The sequence below is a fragment of the Rhinopithecus roxellana genome, chromosome 1 (assembly GCF_007565055.1).
Source record: "Rhinopithecus roxellana isolate Shanxi Qingling chromosome 1, ASM756505v1, whole genome shotgun sequence".
NCBI lineage: Eukaryota > Metazoa > Chordata > Mammalia > Primates > Cercopithecidae > Rhinopithecus > Rhinopithecus roxellana.
In genome coordinates, this window is record NC_044549.1 from 82,656,612 (window position 1) to 82,680,930 (window position 24,319).

General features: G+C 36.1%; 1 protein-coding gene across 6 annotated transcripts in view; it reads right to left on the reverse strand.

Moving 5' to 3' along the window:
* The window catches only part of FHIT (fragile histidine triad diadenosine triphosphatase), a 1,520,982-nt gene that overhangs the window by 968,556 nt on the left and 528,107 nt on the right, over positions 1 to 24,319 (reverse strand). Inside the window, exon 1 of one of the 6 annotated variants that reach the window (XM_030927082.1) lies at positions 16,555 to 16,676. The exons of 3 other annotated variants lie outside the window; for them this stretch is intronic. Coding sequence is in view for 1 of the 3 variants with exons in the window: in XM_030927131.1 (XP_030782991.1) it covers positions 16,555 to 16,590 (36 nt within the window). In the remaining 2 variants the exon portion in view is untranslated. Of the gene's footprint in view, positions 1 to 16,482; positions 16,500 to 16,554; positions 16,677 to 24,319 lie in introns of those variants that run through there. 2 more of the 6 variants (XM_030927131.1, XM_030927108.1) reach the window with 2 other exon arrangements.

Consider the following 24,319-nt stretch of genomic DNA (forward strand, 5'->3'; position numbering starts at 1 on the left):
GTTACCACATCAATAAAAATTCAGAACTGCCTTATCTTCATTGTGAAGTCTGTCTTAAAGAAAATATAACCTCCTTGACTGCATTTAATATTTTTATAGCCTTTGATTCTATTTTGTCTAAATATTGCCAAGATTACTTTCTGTTTTATTTTGCTTTTGCCTAATAAATCTTGTCCATCCTATTGTTCTTTCTTTTTTAATCTAATGAGTTACTTTGTTTTAGGTATATTTCTTCTTAGTAACTTACAGTTAGATAATGCTTTTTAACTGAATGTACAGTTGTTGTATTTTAATAGACTAGTTTAATAAACATTTAATAATGAGATTCAGCTTTACACAATGCTTTCACATTTATATTTGTTCTTTTCAATATATAAGGTGCAGGGGGAATGTCATTCCTATGTTATGCATAAGGAAATTCAAAGCCAGATAGGTTAGATGCCTTTCCCAAGGTCATTCAGGTAATACATGGCAGTGGCAAGACTTAACCAAAGGATGATAATACTAAGACAATGGCTTATTACAAATATATAATGTGCCCTTGCTGAACATCAATATTCAGATAGACTATTCTGACAAATTTTATATATATATATGTATGTGTGTGTGTATATACATATATATATGTATACACACATATATATACACACACATATATATATACACACACACATATATATGTATATTTAGACAGAGTTTCACTCTTACTGCACTGGCTGGAGTGCAATGGCATGAGCTCAGCTCACTGCACCCTCTGCCTCCTGGGTTCAAACAATTCTCCTGCCTCAGCCTCCTGAGCATCTGGGATTATAGGCACTCGCTACAAGGCCAGGCTAATTTTTGTATTTTTAGTAGAGGTGGGGTTTTACCATATTGGCCAGGCTGGTCTCAAACTCCTGACCCCAGGTGATCCACCCACCTCAGCCACCCAAAGTGCTGGGATTAAAGGCGTAAGCCACCGTGTCCAGTCATGGTCAAATTATTTGATTTTTCTTCCACTGGGGGACTTTACACTATTTATTTTTATTGCCATAAATGATATGTTTGCAACACTGTAATCTTATTTCATGTAGATTATACTTTATTTTTTTTCTTTGTTTTATATACTACTGGCCTTCCTTGTCTGTGGGTTCCACATCCGTGGATTCAATCAACCATGGATTGAAAATACTCAGTGATACGGTTTGGCTCTGTGACCCCACCCAAATCTCATCTTGTAGCTCCCATAATTCCCTTGTGTTGTGGGAGGGACTTGGTGGAAGATAACTGAATAATGGGGGCATGTCTTTCCCATGCTATTCTCCTGATAGTGAATAAGTCTCACAAGATCTGATGGTTTTAAGAACAAGAGTTTCCCTGCACAAGCTCTCTCTTTTTGCCTGTTGCCATCCAGATAAGATGTGACTTGCTACTCCTTGCCTTTCACCTTCTGCCATGATTGTGAGGCCTCCCCAGCCGTGTGGAACTGTAAGTTCAATAAATTCAATAAACCTCTTTCTTTGTAAATTGCCCAGTCTCAGGTATGTCTTTATCAGCAGTATTAAAATGGACTAATACACTCAGGAAAAAAAGAAATGGCATCTATGCTGAATATGTATAGACATTTTTATTATCATTATTCCCTAAACAATACAACTATTTATATAGCATTTATACTGCATTAGGTATTATAAGTAGTCTAGAGATAATTTAAAGTAGTCTGTAGGTTACATGCAAATATTATGCCATTTTATTCCAGGGACTTGAGCATCCACAAATTTTGGTATCTGTGGGGGACCCTGGAAACAATCCTTCACAGATACCAAGGGACGACAGTACTTGGTGATTTAGATCAGGCTGCACATTCTTTTCTCTCTCCAGTAGTTTGGAAGTCATGCATCCTACTTTTGTTTCTAACAGTGGTACCTGGTATATCAAAAAGAATATTAATATTTGTTGAACGAATATATTTTTAAACTTTCAAATACTTAGAATATTTGAGTCTACCCCTAGAAAAATGAGAATTTGTCACAAATTTATTTCTGCACCTTGTAAATATGATCCTGGGTTTCTTATTGCTTAGTGTTAAATATTAAGGTATTAAATATTTAATGCTTATTAAAATATTATTTTGTGTGATATATTTTCTCTTTCAAAACCATAGTATTATATTTGCATTCAGTATTATAATTAAAGCTACAATCACTTAAATCTCACTTTTTGTTAACTTGGTTTAATTATTAAAGATCAGTCACTTCTCTGTTACTGAATTCTTTTGTTATTGTTGTGGCTGTTATTTAGTTTTTATTTCATAATCATAAACTTAACTCTGCAATCCAGCTGGGTATGGAAGGAAACAAGGAAAACATGGAACCCAAAGGGAACCACAGGGAGAGCACAAAGATTCTAGGATCCTGAGAACAAATGGGGTGGAGGATGCTCTCCTGAGCAACAGAAAGAATGGTCTGGTGGTTAAGATAAAACACAAGTCACACTTATTAGAGCTGTCCACAGTCAGCAATGGTGATCTTCTTGCCGGTCTTGCCATTCCCGGACCCAAAGTGCTCCATGGCCTCCACAATATTCATGCCTTCAGCACGCCAAAGACCACTTGCTTGCCATCCAACCACTCGGTCTTGGCAGGGCACATGAAAAACTGGGAACTATTTGTGTTGGGTCCAGCATTTGCCATGGGCAAGATGCCAGGACCTGTATGCTTCAGGATGAAGTTCTCCTCATCAAATTTCTCCCCGTAGACGGACTTGCCACCAGTGCCGTATGGCATATGAAGTCACCACCCGGACATGCAAACCCAGTAATCATTCTGTGAAAGCAGGAACCCTCATAACCAAATCCTTTCTCTCCAGTGCTCAGAGTACGAAAGTTTTCTGCTGTCTTTGGAAGCTTGTCTGCAAAGGAGACGCAGCCCAAGGGCTCGCCATGACAGCAAGGTCGAAGAACACAGTGGGGTTGACAATAGCTGGTAATACGGGGCTGCCAGCGGCAGCAGCATCTGTGAAGCCTCTGTTACTGAATTCTTAACTTCAGTTCCTCTCTCAGTTACCCGGTCAGTGCTTCCTAAATGTTGGTATGTATAAGAATCTCCTAGAGAGACTGTTAATACACAGATTGCTACAGTTTATCCAGAGTCCTAACTGTTCTAAGCAAATTTTGTATATATTATAGCAATATTTTGTACCATATAGTGTGACCAAAAAAAAAAAAAAAAAAATCTGATTTTTCGCTCCTTTATAAGGCTGTTTTGTTTGCCTATGTGTGTGAAAGATTTTTTTTACTTTATTCTTTAAAAAATTACCATGCTGAAATGATATAAAACTCTTTTCATTAATGTTGCCTGGAGTACGGAAAGTCCCTTCAATTTTTGTGTTTTGGTATTGGGTTTTGTTTTCTGTTTTTGCTCAGAAGAGCTTTTATTAATCTTTCCTTACTCTTTGTGCTCTAATTGCTTCTGCCTCAAGAACATCTGTGATTCTCAGTTTGGTTCTGGGTGTTCAAGTCTATGATTGCTATCTTCTATATTTTTAATCCTCTCTTTTGTTATTTTAATTTTTATTGCACCTGCTCATTTCAACAGAAATTATCAATTTTTTTCCCTTCTTGATTTTTTTTTTCTTCTTTTTTTTTTTCTTGAGACAGGGTCTCACTCTGTCATCCAGGCTGGAGTGCAACGGCACAGCCACAGCTCACTGCAGCCTCCACCTCCCCAGGCTCAGGTGATTCACCCACCTCAGCCTCCCAAGTAGCTGGGATTGCAGGTGTGTGCCACCACGCCTGGCTAATTTTTGCATTTTTTGTAGTGACTAGGTTTTCATGTTGCCCAGGCTGGTCTGAAAGTCCTGGGCTTGAGCAATCTGCCTGCGTTGTCTCCCAAAGTGCTGAGATTACAGGCTTGAGGTACCACACTTGGCCATGAGTTTTTTTTTTAAGTAGTGCTGTCTTTTCAGCTTCCAACACAGACTTTAATTGTGTTATGTCATTCTGGTCTTTTTACAATATTTTCTTGACTGATCCATCTCCTTTTCCAAATAATCCTACTTTCTCATAATCTAAACTTATTCTCTCACTTCACTTTCTATTTCCTGATACTATTGAGGATGACACACTTCTAAAAATCCCTTCGTATTTCTGCGGCATATCATCTTGGGAGGTCAACATTTACTCTAAGACTCTGAGATACTGTTCCCTTTTCCTTGTCCATAATGATTTCTTTTCATTTTAGTTTATCATGAAAGAGACAGTGTTTGCCAAGAAAGAGATGAAGATTGTCTTTATGTGTCACTTAAACTTAAATCTCTTACAGCTAAATGACATATTGGTTTACAAAACTTACATCCCAATTTCCAGCCTCTAGCAGGTTTTCCACCTACCTGCTAGTACGTGTTGGGACTGGCACAGACTCTTCTTGTATCACTAGCTGCATCTGTGTTATGAAAAACAACAATCCCCAAGGCCCTTGTAGTTTCAGCATAGCTATAGTGCTTTAACTGTGACAGATCCTGACAAATATATTTCCGAAAATATTACTGACCTATTTAGTAAGCAGGATAATGGCCTTCCAAAGGTGTCTACATCCTAATCCCTAAAATCTGTGAATATGTTAGATTACATGGCAAAGGAGAATTAAGGTAGTAGATGGAATTAAGGTTGTTAATCGTCTGACCTTGAAACAGGGAGATTATCCTCCAGTACTGGGGTGGGACCAGTGTAATCATCATGGTCATTAAATCTCAAAAAGAGAAGTAGAAGAGTCAAAGCAATGCAATAGGAAAAAGAGTTGACCGGCCATTGCTGATGTTGAAGATGAAAGGGGGCCACAAGCTAAGGAATGCAGGTAGCTTCTGGAAGGCAGGAAGGACAAGAAAACACATTTTCCCTTAGAGACCTCAGAAAGGAATTCAGCCCGGCTAACATCTTAGCCCACTAGTATCCATCCATTTCAGACTTCTGACCTCCCAAACTGTAAAATAATAAATCTATGTCATTTTGGATCTCAAAGTTCATGTTAATTTATTACAGCAGCCACAGAAAACTAATATATGAACATTTATTTGAGTAACCACTATTTGCATTCTTCACATGCATATGCAAAAGATGTCTTCATTAAAAGTGATGCTTCACAAAAGTACTTACATGTATGATAATTCTTGTTCACTTTTCTAATTAGTGTCTGCATGTTTCTGAAGCAGGGGAAAGATAGCAGCCAAATGATTAAAGGCCTTCCCTCTGTTCGGCCACAGCACAAGGGAATCATCTGTTGAAATTGTTCATTCTAGTTCCACCAAACATCTCATTAGTAGAATTCTCTACAGGAATCTAGACTAGCTTGACTATAAAAACAAATTTTTAGTGGCAGTGACTTCTTTTTGACATATATCTTCTTGAGTAATTTTATAGAAAGTTGACCAGTTATAATAGAGGCCACTACTTCAATATGAATTTAATTTCATTCATTCTTCAATCCCTTCTTGGATAAGGTGCTGATCCTCCTAACTCACTCCTTCATGAGTGAATGCAAACTTAAGAAATTGTACCTTCATAACGTGGGCGTATTTTTCTAACTGTAAAAATGTTTTCTTTAAATAGGCATAACTATGGCCTATCTATTTTAATTTTGTATAGCACTAATTTTCTTTGGGGAAGGAGTCAAAGACAATATTTTTTAAAGTTTCTCTCTATCTAGATAGGATGCTAGTAAAAGCAAGATGTCTATATGTTCTGATATGACCAAGTAGACATTTCTCTACTTACCAGTCACTGAAAATCCCTGTGTTTACCCAAGATTTAACTCAAGAGGCTAAAGTCGTGGGTAAATATTAAGAGGGAATTGAAAAAGGCATATTAAGTCTAAGGAGTAGACTACACTTTCCTAAAAGAAAAACATAATTGGAGAGTTAACACAGCAGCACCTTCTGCCTTGTCAGTGCTGAAGGCCCTGGGGCAGCCAGTACTCTTCACTAGATCTCATCCTGCAAACTTTCTGTACAGTAGATAAAGGCCCAAAGCACAATATAGTTTAGTGAATAGCATAAACTCATTCTTCTGTAAGTACTATATATTACACCATCAGGCTTCTCACTGGTCCTCCTACAAAAATCATTTTAGGCTTGCACACTGTACACAATTGTTCTGGTGGCATAGCTCTTTAGCTAGACCAGCACCGAATAGAAAAAGGCATCCTCTACTATTAGTCTGCAACAGAACCAGCATTTCCACCATTGCAAACATCAAACTGTATGAAGACTTTTTATGCCCAGGAGGATTAAGTCAAAACATAGAGGCATCCTCTACTATTTGTCTGCAACAGAAACCAGCATTTTCACCATTGCAAACATCAAACTGGATGAAGACTTTTTATCCCCAGGAGGATTAAGTCAAAACATAGATTGACCTAGGATAAGAAGCATTAGCCCTTGTCAAATAAGTATAATTACTTGATGACATTGATTAGTAAAGCTGCAAAGAATACTAAGTAAATTAAACCAGTTAATTTGGGAAAGACTAGAAAGGCAATTTGAACACCATAAAAGCATGGGTAAGAAACAGTAAGATGCTGACCTTTACTGTTTTCTCTGGGCATTATCCCGCTGGGCAGAACTATGTTTAGCCTCCTCAGAAAACCCGATGCTCTCTTTGCACTACTAGCCAATGTCAAGCGACATGAAAAAAAAAGAGGAAAGAAAGAAAGAAAGAAGAAAGAAAGAAAGAAAGAAAGAAAGAAAGAAAGAAAGAAAGAAAGAAAGAAAGAAGAAGAAAGAAAAGAAAGAACAAAAAAACGAACGAATGAAAGAAAGAAAGAAAACCATTAAAACACTTTAGAAATATATAAAGGTAGACCAGGTGCTGTGGCTCACTCTTGTAATCGCAGCACTATGGTAAGTCAAGACAGGTGGATCACCTAAGGTCAGGAGTTCGAGACCAGCCTGGCCAACATGGCGAAAGCCCATCTCTACTAAAAATACAAAAATTTAGCCAGGTATGGTGGTAGATGCCTGTAATCTCAGCTACTTGGGAGGCTGAGGCAGGAGAATCACTTAAACCCAGGAGGCAGAGGTTGCAGTGAGCCAAGATTGTGCCACTGCACTCCAGCCTGGGCGACAGAGTGAGTCTGTCTCAAAAAAACAAAAAAAAGAAATACATGAATTTTTCATTTGTATGGGAACTTATGAAATAGTGATTAAGAGAACAGGCTCCAAAGTCAAACTGCGAGGGTTCAGATGCTGGTCTTCCTCTTGCAGAAATGTTATGTAAATTATTTATGCTTCATTTCCTACATCTATAAACTGGGGGATAATACTGTTACCTCATTGGCTGCTTTGGGAGGATCAACTGTGATCATTCATGTAAAGCTTGTAGCAGAGTACCTAATCCCTAACAAGAGTTCAACATAATTGCTACTGCTGCTAAGGAGAGGCTGCAAACCATTGTGGGTAAGAACAGGGACACTGGGACAAGATTGTAGAGGCTCTGCCATTGACAAGCTGTAATCTTGAGCAACGTATTTAACTTCTTTGTACTGCACTTCCCTCACCTATAAAATGGAAGTAATAATAACCATTATGAGGGTTATTGTGAGAATTAAATGAGTTAATATTTCTTAAGTGTTTAGACTAGTATCTGGTACATGTCTGACAAATTATTTAGCTGTACCTGAATGGTTTTAAAGCTGTGATTATGGAAAACCAAGGGTTTTGTACACAGGAATGGAGGTAAGGAGAGTGTGCAGCCCAGTCCCATTCTGTATGCAAACAAAGTAATTCTAGATCTTTTACATATTTAACTTTTGAGCAAGATTTTCTTTGAGTAAAGGGTCCTGCTGCTTTAAAGGAAGGAAGGAAGGAAGGAAGGAAGGAAGGAAGGAAGGAAGGAAGGAAGGAAGGGAGGGAGGGAGGGAGGGAGGGAGGGAGGAAGGAAGGAAGGAAGGAAGGAAGGAAGGAAGGAAGGAAGGAAGGAAGGAAGGAAGGAAGGAAAGAAGGAAGGAAGGAAACCATGGCTCTATATGTATGAGCCTTATGTAAAATATATCGGCACAGGTCTTACAAAACATTGAATGTTTTTATACACATTCCCTAGCAGATTTAACCAGATCAGTTTTAAGGTTCCTCCTAGAAAGAAAGTTCTCCATACTTTGAAAAGTGAATTTCAGTACATTCAAATTTTAAATATATGACTTCCCATACTTCTTCAGGGTAAACAAAAATCTCAATAATTCTAATTTAACATGCAAAATTCATGAATATTCACTACAGTCAAATGAATAATAAATCACCCCTGGGTTCAAGTGCTTGCCATGCAAAATTGCTTATTTCCTAGAACATCCAGAAATCTGTTTTTAAATTGCTTTTTATTACTTTTGCTCTTGTGATGGTTGCTCTTCAAAGTAACTTGGAAAAATGTGCCATTCTCAGCATTAAGGCAATAAAGGAGAAATGAGGACAGCAGAACATGGTGCCATCCACAAAAGGAAAGAGTCTGTGGATCAGAGGGCTGGGCTCCGGAAGAAAGTTTTTAAATGTCACCAGATAAAATTTATGACATAAAAGGGAATGTACCTTAGTCATTCTGAGCATTGATATCTACATGAATAATAAATCAAAAGACTCTTTATCCATTTACTCGTAAACATTACGACCTTAGGTTGAAGATGTGATTTACTCCACTGATATCAGCACAACAGAAATCCAGTGAAAGTATCACTGGACTGGCCCCAAGTTCTGGAAAATCAATGATGTGTGAGAGAACAAACATTTTGAGGGGAAGAGTATTTTTTAAAAAGCAAACATTTTTGGCACTAGCAACATGAGTGAACTCATTAAGATTTCTTTTAAAGGGTTACCCTTTAATCTTTCCTACATGGAAAACTCAAGTATACTCAAGTTATCGATTTTATAATTTGATGGAAAGTTATTATTAGTATTCTCCCCAAAATTGGGTTGAATTATTAATATTCCATCTTTAAAAATACATGCAGTATAATTCAATTGATATAAAATTTAAAATATACAAAACTTACAGTGATTACAAGTACCTAAGCTGGTAATAAAGGTATCAATTAATGAAGGAAAATGAATATGTCAATGGACAGGAGAGTGACTACCTCTAATATGATCAGAGAGAGGGTTCAGATCAGGGAATTTTCAGAGGACTGCTGGGGGTGCTAGAAATACAATGTATTGACTTGGGTGAACCTTGAGATAGGTGTTTATTTAAAGTTATTCACTAAACTTTTCATGCATGTCATATGAACTTTTCCTGTACAAATTATGTCTCACAAGTTTATTTAAATAGTATGTTCCATTCTGAAATGACTCTCCAATCTATTACATGAGACACACTTATACTCAAAAAGGTGTTCATTCTTTTTCTCTGAAATTCAGATTTAACTGGGCATCCTTAATTGTATCTGGCAACTGTAAACCAATCAGAATAGCATGGTTAGATTACAAATAATATATATATATTAAAAGACAGGAAAATAAGCCACAGATAAAATGCATTCTTAAAAGTCTCAGTCATTTCATTTCATATTCTATTAATATGATACATTTGTGTTTCATGGTTTCTGACCTCCTGTGACCCCTTGTGCCCAGGGACTATAAACATAAATAGGCTACCTAGACACAAACTAATTTACTTATAGGAAGGCAAAGAAGCTTACCATTATAAATACAGCACGCCTTAGAAAGGAGAGTTTCAAGTCAAAAACAAATCTGGAAAAATAATTAATCTGCTTCTTTTTTTAAAAGCAATGATGTGTCTTTTTTATGTGCATTTGTTTACACAGTAAAAGAAAAGACAATCAAATAGGTAAAATGGATGCTGTATTGCTCCCTTATATACACCAAGAATTACACATCTGTCTAACAATGCTAACCACTCTGAACGATAATTATGGATCAATGCTTTAAAAAATATCCTGAATTGCCTGCAGAAATGGCAAGGAGAATTTAATTAAATTATTTGTAAAAGCCAGAGTCTTTTTTTCCTATCCATCTGCTACTCGAAATGGGATGACCTTTCAAATAGTGCTTGCTGTTCTCAATGCAAACTCTAAATAAAGAAGTGGAGTGTGGCTCTTTTTCTCCTCTCCAGGTTCAGCATAGATAGAGCATTTGTACTGACATTCTACACCACTCCAAAGAATGCAGATTTGGCTTCTAGAACATAAAAGAGGCATTTCAGGAATATAAATCAGGCTTTTGTCCCATAACTTCAGTCATGACATTTGCCTTCTATCAGAAAGGTGTGCTGCTTCTGAGATAAGTGTTTGAGAACAAGCTACATGAAGTAATTTACTCCCTGGAGAAAAATTGCAAACCTCACCCCCAAACAAACGGCATAAAGTAAATGTATTAGTGAAGAATCCTTTGTTAAACTATCTATGGCAGGGGAGCTAAATAGAAAAGGTCAGATATTTAAGCTAACAATGGGCTCAAAACAAACCTTCCAACAGGTCTCTCAATAGGCCTAGATTATCAACTAACAGCTTGCACTATTAAGACTATTAATAGTAATAAGCCATGCTTTCTTCACTGAGTCTATATATATTTTACATTGTTTTATTGCTCCCCTGTCCCTTTTAATTTTTAAAGCATTTCCAGTATGGTATTTTGTGTGCTTTTTTAAAAATTGGGATTTTGGACAAATTTTCGTGTATTTTTCTCGATAAAAGTGTATAAAGCACATTTCCAAAAGTTCAAAAAATACAGAAATATAAAAAATAATCTATTACCACATCACCCGGAGAAATAGACTCTTAACAGTCTGGTGTTTATACTGCCATTCATCTTAATACATAAGTGTATCACAAAATTAGATGATATTATGTAACAAAACTAATCAACTGTTTTATGAACATCTTTCTATGCCATAAATAAAAATCTGTATCATCATGCAAAAGTTTTCATTACACCTTTTAAATATTGTATGGGTATCTATGTGTGTGTGTATCGTTGTAAAATATAACTTTTAAGTGAATTTATTTAAATACCCAACTACTTATGAGTACATAGATTTACAGCTTTTTTCACTATTATAAACAAAACTGAAATGAGCATCCATACACACATCTTTGCAGTTATTTCCTTAGTATTACTTTCCAGAAATAGTATAGCTGGACCAGAAAGCATAAACATTACTAGGGCCTTTTGGTTAATATTGTCAATCTGCCTTTCAGAAAGTTTACTAAGCACGGTAGGTAGGTTTCCCTCTACTGTATAATACCGAGAAATATCAATTTTTTGGACGCTTGTCGGTGTGAGCAAAAATGTCATTATTGCTCTAATTATTATTGCTTTGATAACTAATGGGGCTGAGAGTGTTACTGGTGTTTTATAACTCTTCCTTTGTGAATCATTATTCAGATACTTTTCAAATAGTAATTTGTAAAGTATTTTGAATTGTGGCCCATTTTTCTATAAAATAAAAGTATTATCTTAGAGTACAACACCATTAAGATTTAAGATAAATACACACACGAGGAAAAATGCTATAGATAATAACCATTTTAATTTTAAAAATAATACTCAGCATAACCAATTATACAAAAATACACACATATGCCAGGTGCAGTGGCTCACGCCTGTAATCCCAACACTTTGAAAGGCCAAGGCGGGTGGATCACCTGAGGTCAGGAGTTCAAGACCAGCCTGGCCAACATGGTGAAAAAATACAAAAGAAGTAGCCAGCCGTGGTGGTGCACGCTTGTAATCCCAGCTTCTCAGGAGGCTGAGGCAGGAGAATCACTTGAACCTGGGAGGCAGAGGTTGCAGTGAGCCGAGATCACGCCACTGCACTCCAGCCTGGGCAACAGAGTGAGACTCTGTCTCAAAACAACAACAACAACAACAACAACAACAACAACAAACACAGATATGTATGTATGTGGTATATAAAATAAGTCAATACTCTATTCCAGCACACTATTTCCAATTCCATTTTCCCATGGTAACTAACAAAAACAAAACAAAAAATAGAAACAATTACTTGTTTATCCTTCTACATCTTTTTCTAGTTTCATACTAGTATATACAAACAGATTTTGATATAGTCATTCTTTGCTTTCTAATTTCAGTGGTCTCATATCATTCCAATTAGTCAAATGATTAGATGCTGCCATATCATGGACATGCTGGACATCACATATAGATGTACTTAGTTATTATTATTATTTCCATAGTATTTCATGGTATGGTTAGAGTATAAATATATTCAACAATCTCACTATTCATGTGCTGTCTTTATGTTAATTACGTTAATGTTATTTAGGTTGATTTTTTTTTTTTTTTGCCACTATTAACAATGCAGCCAACATCTTTAAATATACATGTTCACATCAGAGATTACTGACTCCCAAAATTAAGGTTGCAGGGTCAAAGAGCAGGTGTAACATTAATTTTGATAAATATATCCAGATTTAGCAATATATGAAAATCTTTCATTTCTAAGCACCTTTAACAATCATGGATACTATCAATATTTTCCAATTTTGTCAACTACTTCACTGGAAGAGTATTTATCTCATTGTGATTTCAATTTCTATTTCCACAACTACTAGTAAAATTGAGCAGAGTTGCATGTCTATTGGTCACTTACATTTCCCCTCTGTGAATTGCCAACTAATATCCCTAGCCATTTTTCTCAAATATGATATATAACTGTATGTCATCAGTGTGTAAGAATTCTTATTCTTCTAAAATTTATATTGTTTAATGTACATTCATATATTTAATTCATCTGAATTTTTAAATTTTTATGGTAAAAAATAGTGGTCTAATATTTACAACTTACTGATGAAAAACCAATTTTCATAGCATCTTTTATTAGATAAACATACATTGCCCAACTGAATTGAAAAGACACGTTTTTGTTGTTGTTGTTGTTGTTGTTTAAGACAGGATCTCCCTTTGTTTCCCAGGCTGGAGTGCAGGGGAGAGATCTCGGCTCACTACATCCTCGACTTTCCTGGCTCTGGTAATCCTCCAACCTCGGCCTCCCAAGTAGCTGGGACTACAGGCATGTGCCACTGTAATTGCCCAGTGGGTTCTCCTTACCTACTGCCTAGACAGAGCCAATTTATCAAGACCAGGGAACTGCAATGGAGAAAGAGTTTAATTCACACAGAGCAGACTGCATGGGAGACTGGAGTTTTACTCTTACTCAAATCAGTCTCCCCCAAAACTCAGGGATTCAAACTTTTAGGAATAATGTAGTAGATAGGGGGTCGGAAAGTTGGGAGTGCTGATTAGTTGGGTGGGAGATGAAATCATGCGGAGTTGAAGCTGTCCTCTTATGCTGAGTCAGTTCCTGGGTGGGGGCCACAAGACAAGATGAGACAGTTTATCCATCTAGGTGGTGCCAGCTGATCCATGGAGTGTAGGGCTGCAAAATAGCTCAAGGACTGATCTTAGGCTTTGCAATAGTGATGTTTTCCTGTGGAGTGATTTGGGAGGTTTAGAGTCTTGCAGCCTCCAACTGCATGACTCCTAAACCATAATTGCTAATATTGTAGCTAGCAATATTTACTAGTCCTGCAAAGGCAGTCTAGTCCCCAGGCAGGAAGGGGGTTTGTTTTGGGAAAGGACTGTTATCATCTTTGTTTCAAAGTTAAACTATAAACTGAGTTCCTCCCAAAAGTTAGTTCAGCCTACACCCAGGAATGAACAAGGACAGCGTAGAGGTTAGAAGCAAGATGGAATTATTAAGGTCAGATCTCTTTCACTGTCATAACTTTCTCAGTTATAATTTTTGCAAAGGTGGTTTTGCCACCAGCCTTGCTAATTTTTTGTATATTTTATACAGATGGGGTTTCACCGTGTTGCCCAGGCTAGTCTCTAACTCCTGGGCTCAAGCAATCTGCCCATCTTGGCCTCCCAAAGTACTGGGATTACAGGCATGAGCTACTGCATCCAGCTGAAAAGACACTTTTACTGAATATTAAGTTCATATATTTGGATCTGTTTCTCCTTTTTCTGTTTCATTTATAAATTGTTCTCATGGCTAACAACATACCATTTTAATAACAGTAACTTTACATGACATTTTAATGTGTAGAAGAAACAGTAAAAATGAAACCTATTGCCATTCTGATAAATTATATTAATATATCTATTTTATAGGAATGAATGACATTTTATAATAATAAAAACTATTAGGGAATATGAGTATGACTCTTTTGACAGATAGTTTTATCTCCATAACATTTTTCTTTTTTCTGTATAGGCCTTTCACCTTTTCTGTTAAATTGTTACTAAGGATTTTATATTTTTTGTTTCTAAAATAATTTTTTTCTATTTCTAGATAACTAGTTATTGAAAGTATAAAGAAAACCTTTGATTTTTATATATTTACTCTGTGATCATCCAGCTAACACGTTTTCTTAGTAACTGCGTAACAGTCATAAATTCTCTATGAATATAATCATATCACATGACAGAGAAGAGAGTTTCATTTTTTCTTTTTTTTTTTTTTGGTTAATTTTTTTGATTACAAGCAGAAACCATAACACAGTGCTAAGTAACAATGCTAACAGAAAATATTCCTGTGTATTCTTCCTGATTTAATATGAGTGACTTTTATATTTTACTAGTTAATGTAATGTTTGATTATAGGTCTTTATAAATATTCCTTATTGTGTTTAACTTCCTTCCATGCCCATTTTATTTAGAGTATTGCTAGAAATTTCTAATACATTTTATCACATTTCTTATTGGTATGCATACTGAGTTGAATAGAGTCCTCCATAAATTTATAGTCATGTGGAATCTCAAGTGACTTTATTTTGAAATTGGGTCTTTGCAGATGTAATTTGTTAGACTACAGTAATTAGAGGTCATAAGGGATTAGAGCGGCCCCTACCCAATGACTGTTGCCCTCATAAGAAGCAAAACCAGAGATGCAGTCAGACATGCAGAGAGAATACCATGTGATAAAGGAGACAGAGACTGGAGTAATGTGTCTGCATGCCAAGAAATGCCAAGGACTGCTGGCAACTACTAGAAGGTAGGAAAAGGCAAGGGAGGGCCACCCCTTAGAGCCTTCAAAGGCAGGATGTCCCTGCTGGTACCTTGATTTTGAACCTCTAGTTTTCAAAACTGACAGACAATAAATGACTGTTATTTTAAGCCACTCAGTTTGGTAATTTGTTATGGTAGTTTTAGGAAATTCACAAAGCATATGTTGTATAATCACATCATTTTAATCTTTTAATTAACAGTATAGATAAATTTCCAATTCAGAACCAGTTTGTAATTTTTGAAATGAAGCCTATGTTTTCATAAGCAGATAGATATGTTGCTATTTTTTAATTATATACTTCCACATATGAAAATGAAATTAGCATAAAATATCTCATTAGTGTTATTTATCTCAAGTTTTGATATAACATTTTGCTAGATTTGCACAATCGAGTCCATTCTATTTTCTCTATAGTCTTGAATTGTTTAAGAACCATACAGAATATCTGTTTTTTAAAGCTTTCATATGTTACAAGTATCTTTTAATCTTTTAAAGTACCTGTTTTTAAATACCTAATTTACATGTAAAACTGTCTGGGCCTGGTGCCTTTTTTTCTAGTGGTACATCTTTAATAATTTTCCATTTTCTTCTATGATTATCGGTATTAAATGTTTTTATTTTGCCTATGGGAATAATATAATATTGAATGTATATATACATTTCTAAAGAATCATCATTTCTCTTAGATTGGAAAGTGAATGGCTATAACAATTTTTTTAAAAACATCTAGCCATACCAGTGTTGATTGGCAGAGTTGACCAAGAAGCTAGGAGGGTACATACCATCTTCCTCCCACATGAATACATATGCATTGAATCAGAAGACGACAATCTTCCAAGAATAAAAAGAACCATTCTTCACTCAAGGGAATAAGAGCAGTTCTCATCCCTAGTTAGAACTTCTAAACAAACCAAAGCAAATGTTTTCATTTGAATCATCAGGTCTGTGTCACAACGAAACCTAGATGGTTTGTCTTCAAGTCATTTACTACTCCCCTAAAGTCTTATCAAAATTATGCCAAAAAAGTTTATGACATTTCCACTGAGCTACCATAAAGCTTCCATTATTTTAGATGCTTGACAAAATTTAAAAAAGAATTATTTTTCCCCCACACCTGCACACATTTTAAAAATCTTCAACTTTTCAACAAAACAATTTTCTCTATGACTCTCCCAGACTTCATAAACATATTATTTTATTCATAGCAGATGGAGGAAATTAGAGTAACATATTTGCTCTAAAATCATTAGTGCTGCATCAGCACTTCTGATCTAAATGGCATTTCAAGGGGTTATTGTTACATAGAGGAAGACTTTGCACTAGGCAGAAAGAGACATAAAAACAACTTGAAAAATGAACCTTATTTTTGCAATTAGCTTCTGCATCTTAATTTGTTGAACGTCATTCTGTTTGGATTTTAAATACAAATCAAAGGAAGAACAAAGTGATCCAATTGTGTCAGGGTCATACCTTGCTTACTGGTCAGTCCTCTGATTAATCATTATAGCTGCTTCCTAAAAAAGTAATATTGTTAAAACTTACCATCAACAACTTGATTCTCTGGAAGACTGAGAACATACTCTTACTTCTCAGACATATCTGAGAGGCTGATAAGTCTGCTCTTTAGCCTCATGGAATGCCTAAAATTAAACTATGTAACTGGTGAGCTTCACATGACTGCCACTCTGTCCAAGAGATGAATAAACATCCCTGGCTGAAGAATGAACCAACCCATGGGTGTTTCTTTAGCACATGCTCTATTAAGTCCACTGTGGAATTTAAAAAAAAAAAAAAAAAAGTTTAAGGTACCACACGCCTGGAAAATGCAATCTTGTAGACATAAGAGAAGCCACAGAGAATGATACAAGATAACAACAATCATACTTTATATTTTTACACTGCATTACAATTTTCAAACTACTTTCATGACACTTTTCTTATTTTATACTCACAGTAAATCTATAATGGAAGCAGGATAAAAGAGGAAGGAGACATAAACATAGAACTTCAGAGATGAAAGTGACATTGAAGGCATCAATAACTTTCTTTACAGACAAGAAAATGGAGACCAAAGGGAAATAAGAACCTTCACCTTGCTTCAGAGCCAGGCAAGCAAGGCTAATAGGGTGAAGGCTTGTCACCACAAGTTGCAAACAGGAGTCACAAAAATAAGACAAGAAAAAGAAAGATGATAGAAATAAAGGACACTAATTTGGATTTAATGTACTTTTTTAAAAAATAAAAAAGGAGAAGCAATTCTGTTGAATTCAGGTTTGAAATTCAATGTTGGTCTCTAGGGATCACTTGGCTGTGGTGGTTTTATGCCATTACCAGATCCCTTTGAGAAAAATACTATTTTGAAATTCATAGTTTCCAGTAAATATGTTCAAGTCTTTGAAGAACATACTCTTGGAGGTGTAAATGGTGTATACACACATACACAAAAGCTTGAAAACACTACTTAATTACTGAACGGAGTCTAAACATTCTACAGCTCAGTTAAGAAACTACGCCTGCATCTCATACCGACCAACTCTCTACCTGTCCTCCACACACCATCCCAGCAAGTCCTAGCTGACTCTCTTAACACTGTGACCTCTCTGTCGTATAATAAGGGTTGAAAATCATCCTTCTTTTGAATGAGAATATATTAGAACTATATATATTTTTTTGTTACGGCCTTCTCAAAAATATATTTCAAGCCACACATATGCCATTGTCCTGGCATCTTTTATTTAACAGACAATAGTTACTTTCCATGACTCAGTCCAGAATATTCTTTAACATCTACATCTAGGATATTATCATAATTATAATAAGAGATGGCACTACATGGATGAAGCTGGAAGCCATAATTCTCAGCAAACTAACACAGGAACAGAAAACCAGACAGCGGATGTTTTCACTCATAAGTGGGAATTGAACAATGAGAACACATGGACACAGGGAGGGGAACATCACACATCGGGGCCTGTCGGGGAGGGGAGGGAAAGCATTAAGACAAATACCTAATGCATGTGGGGCTTAAAACCTAGATGACAGGTTGATGGGTGCAGCAAACCACCATGGCACGTGTATACTTATGTAACAAACCTGCATGTTCTGCACATGTATCCCAGAACTTTAAGTAAAAAAGAAAAGAAAGGTGCAAAAGTAAAAACATTAAAAGCGGAATCATTATTTAAAAAAATAAATTCACAGTGGTGTTGAAAGATCATATCAGGGTTAGGGGACAAACCTTTGTGTTAGAATGAACACTTAATTTATTATCAGAATGAACAATAATTACCTCGACGTTTTAAAACAGCATTTTGTCACCTTTTAAACATCTGGGAATAGAGAAGGTGAAACACCATGTCTGTCACAGTATGGAAAGTTTTGTAATTCTCCTCAAAAAGGAAGAACAAATATTTCTATTTCCATTCCAGATCTGCACAATATATTCTTGCATCCCATTTGGTCTGAATCATTTACATTTTGCTGAATTCTGTTTTTGTCCATTTTCATCATTCAAAAGATTTAAAAAATTCAACAACATCAAAAAGCCATCAAAATATGCTTTCAGATGAAATTGCAAAGAAAATAACCACATGAATTAGTGAAGCGACTTCCAAGTTACACAATTGTGGCACTTACATCTTTTCTCATCTTGTCCGAGAATTAATTGTACTGCTGAAATTAGACATCCAGCCTGCTCCATGCAGACAGGAGCCCAAGCCGGAAGCAAACTCTTTGAATAACAACATTGCCTTCTGATTCTTTTCACACGGCTACATTTTTGACATTTCCTTCAATATTCTACCCAGTTGCAGTGTGACTATGACAAAAGATTTCTGTAGGCATGACTGGCACCTCTGTGTTAAGTGGCAGGGAATGGAATAGGCAACGAGTCCCTTTAGTAGCTCCAAAAAGCCCACAGGCACTCTGCAAACCTTTTGCATACATGCTCTTAAGTAAAGGATGTGAAAAATGGAAACCGTGATGACAATTTTAATCACCTGACAGATGATTCTATGATCTACTATAACTTTATAATGGCAAAGCCACTGACACACGAGACTGACAGGCATATATTCTCTCTCAGCCTCTAAGTCTCTTAAATGTTTATTTGCGGGGTTTACACATGGATAGAGATGACCTTAACAGAGTATTTATTGAATCTATCCAAGGATAAATTATAAATGACTAAATCTAACTAGGTGGAATTTTCTTGGTTGTTTTTAACTTCTAGGCCCAAATCACTTTCGTAGGCTCTAGAACTCTCTCCCAGGAGAGGTCAGATATCAGTAATCAGAGGGAGCCCATCTACAGTCAATGCAGCCAAAAGTTCTGCCTACAAGGTAGCTATGAGAGTCCAGCAGTCTCTTCTGGAAGTGCCAATTACTGCTCTGTCTTCCTTTTTGAATGTCTCCTTAATATAAGAATGACATATCATTTTATGCTATCAGATTAGAAAATACTGTTTAAATCAACACTCATAGTCGGCAAGAGTGCAGAGAGAGAAGCACTCCCAAACAGATGCTGGTGAGGATGTAAATTGGAATGTCCTTTCTGGAAAACAATCCAACAAAATATATCATGATTTTTTATCTTCCTGATATTACTTTGGGTATACTGTCCCATATTTTTAAATAGTCTTCAAAAGCGAGAGTTTTAAAACTCTGTGTGGCATTTTGTTATGTGAATATGCTACAGTTTTCAATTTTTTCCACGTTTGTCAGCATTTTAGTTGATTTCAATTTGGGGTATTATAAATAATGCTCCCGTGAACATCTTCATAAATACACATTTAACTCACATTCTGTTTATTTCTTAGTATTGATTCGAAGTGAAAATACAGTGGTTGGCAAGGCTTATATTCAAGTATACTTTTATCCTAGTAATTATGGAATTGGTATCAGCGAACCAATTCCTAAGCTAGAATTCACCATCATTTACTAGGAGAAAGATCTGTGGTGGTAAAACAAACCCTGCTTATTTATAAGCCTTACTAATGGGCAATTTGCCAGAGGAAACCAAACCAGAGAGCATGTATGATTGAGTAACCATTACACGGAAAGAAGAAATCAGCTCCTTCCAAAAGCACATTCATTTCAAAGAATGCCAGCAGCCTGCTGAGTTAGTTGTATTCGGCCCCTGTAGAAACTCTTCCCAAGTTCATTGATATGTGACACCCATGACATATTTTTACCATCACTGGTTTGAATGAATTTGCCTGTCTTTGAAACCTGATAAACAATTTATTGAACTGAAAAAGGCCGAAGGTAGTGAAACCCTATCCTGTAATTGGCAAACCTTTTACATCCTTGGTGGCTTGAGTAGAAAAGTCACTCTATGGAGGCTGTTCTAAAGGAAAACATGATTGGCCCTACAATTAAAATTCCAGGCTTTAGGAGCCAATTAGTGATGACATATCACTTTTAATTCATCGCTTTGCAATATATTTAAAATGTTAAGACTCTTTGTTGGCAAGGGAACAGTATTTCCCAAAGCTTATTCCATGGGAAAATGCTTTCATGGACAAAAAGAGTTTGGGAAAGAGTGATATTGGAACGAAGTTCAAGTTGAACTTTTAATGTGCTATTACCAACTGTGAATCTCCATGGGGGGCTGTTGCTAGTAACATTTGTAAACTTCTCCAACCACAAATTATTCCTGCTTTATATTGCCTTTGTTTCTGGCAACTGGCATAGAGCATTGCAAGGCAGAGCATTCTATGGAACATACGTTAGAGAATGTTTCTCTAGGTCAGCAGTTCTCAAACATTTTGGTCTCAGGATCCATTTCCACTCCTAAAAATTGTGGAAGGCCCCAAAGAGTTTGTGGTTATGTTGGTTATATCTATGGATATTTACCATGTTAGAAATTAAAACAGAAAACTTTCAAAACACTATGAATTTATTTTAAAATGACAGTAATAATCCATTACGTGTAAACATACATATTTTCCCAAAGAAAGAGCTAGTGAGAAGAGCGGCTTTGTTTCAACATCACATTAATGTTTAGCTTAGTAGAAGACAGGTGGATTCTCCTATCTGTTTCTGCATTGTGTTGTGATATATTATTAGGGTTGAAATGTGCCAAGAAAATCTAGAAGGAGTATTTTAATAGTCTTTTCAAATAACTGGATGTTTTTCTATAATACTGCATCAAAACTTGACAAATGGTAGTTTCTTTAAAAGTTAGTTGCAGTGTAGAACCTGAAACCACATCTAGAAATTTTCAGTGCTCTGTTATGTGAAAAATCCATAGTCTCTGTGGCATTTTGAATGGATCCTTTCCCCATGCAAAATTTTGTAACAGCATGCACTGCTCTGGACAAAAATAGTGGTTCACTGGATTATGCAGATCTTCCAAATGTTGACACCTTTTATGGCATGATATAAAAAAGAATTACATTTGCAATATCATCATTGACCTTATTAGAAAAAGTCTTTAAGTATTGGGAAGCTGTCAAGCTCATGGTGGCATATCCAAGTTTCCCAAAATTTGAATTTTTGCGTGGAAGCTTGCATTTTATCACTGTCAACAGATACTGGCTAATGGTTTACTGAAATCGACAGACTCACTTTGTGCATTTTAAAGAAAATATATTAAATACCTGAGCCTGCATAATTATATTTTGTCTTTCAATGGTTTCTTCATGTAGAAAAATGGTGTTCTATATAAAACGTAGCTGGTTCATTTCACAAGCCGGTCTCACAAGTGCTTTTCCTTGAGACAACCATGATATGTCAGTATGCAGCAGCAGTTCTTTCTGCATACTTCCCATTTTGGCACACAGACTACTAAAAAAGAAAAAACCTCAACAATCAAAATGCAATTAAATTAGTAATTTTTAGTTTTCACCAAGGATATTCTTAGAAAAAGTTGACTTTTTATTCATTTATTTTTAACCATAGTGCATGGTGGTAAAAAAATGAAAGGCCAAACTGCAGCTCAGTGCCACTGTCTTGATTCATGCTTTGGTGCCAGTAGTTTTAAAAAACATTACTTTTGCATCATTAATGAAAATATTAACATAGTGAAAAAGAAAAACAGCAACTTAGTATTACAGTCATATAGTTTCAACCTTGCAGACTCCCTGAAAGGATCTCAGGGATCACCGGGAGTCTGTGAAGCACCCTTTGAGCATTGTGGTTCTAGATTCAAAATGTGGTCTTGGCTGGGCACGGTGGCTCATGTCTATAATCCCAGCACTTTGGGAGGACAAGGCAGGCAGAGCACCTGAGGTCAGGAGTTCAAGACCAACATCGCAAAACCCTGTCTTCACTAAAAATACAAACAAATTAGCCAGGTGTGGTGATGCATGCCTGTAATCCCAGCTACTTAGGAGACTAAGGCAGGAGAATCACTTGAACCCAGGAAGCCGACTTTGCAGGTTAGCCAAGATCACACCACTACACTGAGCCTGGGCAACAGAGTAAAACTGTCTCATTAAAACACACACACACACACCCCAAAAACCCTTAGTTCAAAACACAAACACATTGTACAGCTGCACAAAAATATTTTCTTTCTTTATATCCTTTTTCTATAAGCTTTTTTCTATTTTTAAGTATTTGTATTACTTTTTAAACTTTTTTTGTTAAAAACTAAGACAAAAACACAAACATTACGGTAAGCCTATACCCAGATGGGATCATCAATATCACTGTCTCCCACCTCCACATCTCATCCAACTGGCAGGTCTTCAGGGGGCAGTAACAGGCATGAAGCTCTTACCTCCAATGTAAACAATGCCTTCTTCTGAATACCTGCTGGAGTTCTTGCCTGAGACTGTTTTATAGTTAACTGTTCTTTAATAAGTAGAAGTACACACTAAAATAATGATAAAATGTGTAGTATATAGTTCATAAACCAGTAACACTCATTTGTTATCATTATCAAATATTATGTACTGTACATAATTGCATGTACTATACAACTGGCAGCACAGTAGGTTTGTTTACACCAGATCACCACAAGCAAGTGAGTAATTCATGACGCTATGATATCAGCACACTACGTCACTAGGCAATAGGAACTTTTTAGCTCCATTATAATCTTAAGGGACCACCCTCACATCTGCAGTCTGTCATTGACCAGACCATTGCTACGTGGCACATGACTGTATATACAATGGAATACTACTCAGCATTTAGAAAGAAGGAAATCTTGCCATCTGCAACACGAATGAACCTGGGGAACATTATGCTAAGTTAAATAATCCAAACATAGAAAGACAAATACTACATGATCTACTTAGATGTGGAATCTAAAAAAGTTGAATTCATAGAAGCAGGTAATAGAATGTTGGTTGCCAGGGGCTGGGGTGTGGGAGAGGAAAAAAACGGGGAGGCATTGGTCAAAGGGTACAAAGTTTGAGTTAAGCAAGATAAGCAAGTTTTGGAAATCTATTATACAGCATAGTGACTAGAGTTAATAATAATTTATACTTGAAAATTGGTAAGAGGTTGGATCTTAAATTGCTAAGAGAGTAGCATTTAAGATCTACTCTCACCACAAAAATTTGTGAGATGATGGATATGTTAATTAGCTTGATTTCATCATTTAGCAATGTATGTATATATCAAAACATCGCTTTTTACCCTGTAAATATAAACAAGTTTTATTTGTCAACTATACCTTAATAAAGCTGGGGAGAACGTGCATATTCCTGAAACCCACCATGGGCCTACTCAAACAGAGTATCTGAGGAGGAGGCAGGGCTGCCTGGGCAGCCCTGGGCAGCAGCGCACGTTGTACACTGCACACCTTGCACAAAGGTATACAGTTAGTGAAGATTTGAGCTTGAAGTTTGCATTTTAAAGAAATTGCCTTTGTGAATCTTGGTTATAGTAGAACTTTAAGTGTTCCAGAGCAGTTGTTCTTCAACCTTATGCGCATCAGAATTACCTGTCTTAGGGTTGAAAACACAAATTTCTTTGTGCCATGCTTGAACTACCTAATTAGAAACCTAAGCATCTGTATTTTCAAGGAACTACATAGGCAATTCTGACAACTACCAAAATGTGAGAGCCATTTTTCTAGACTAAAAATGGTATAGCTGTCTACAAGAAATCAACTCAACAAAAGCTGAAGACAACACACACACGGCTTAGCAAACTCAGGCATCATTTGGACAAAGTCTATTCAACAGCTATAAATTTGTCATTTAAAATAACCAATGTTTTCTTAAATTCAACTTTCCATAGTTTTCTGTTATTATATTTGTTTTCATTCTGTCAGTGTGGTATTGGATTTCAACCTTGTATGTGATTCCACCAACATCTTGAAATTTATTTAGCCATATTTTTATGGTTTT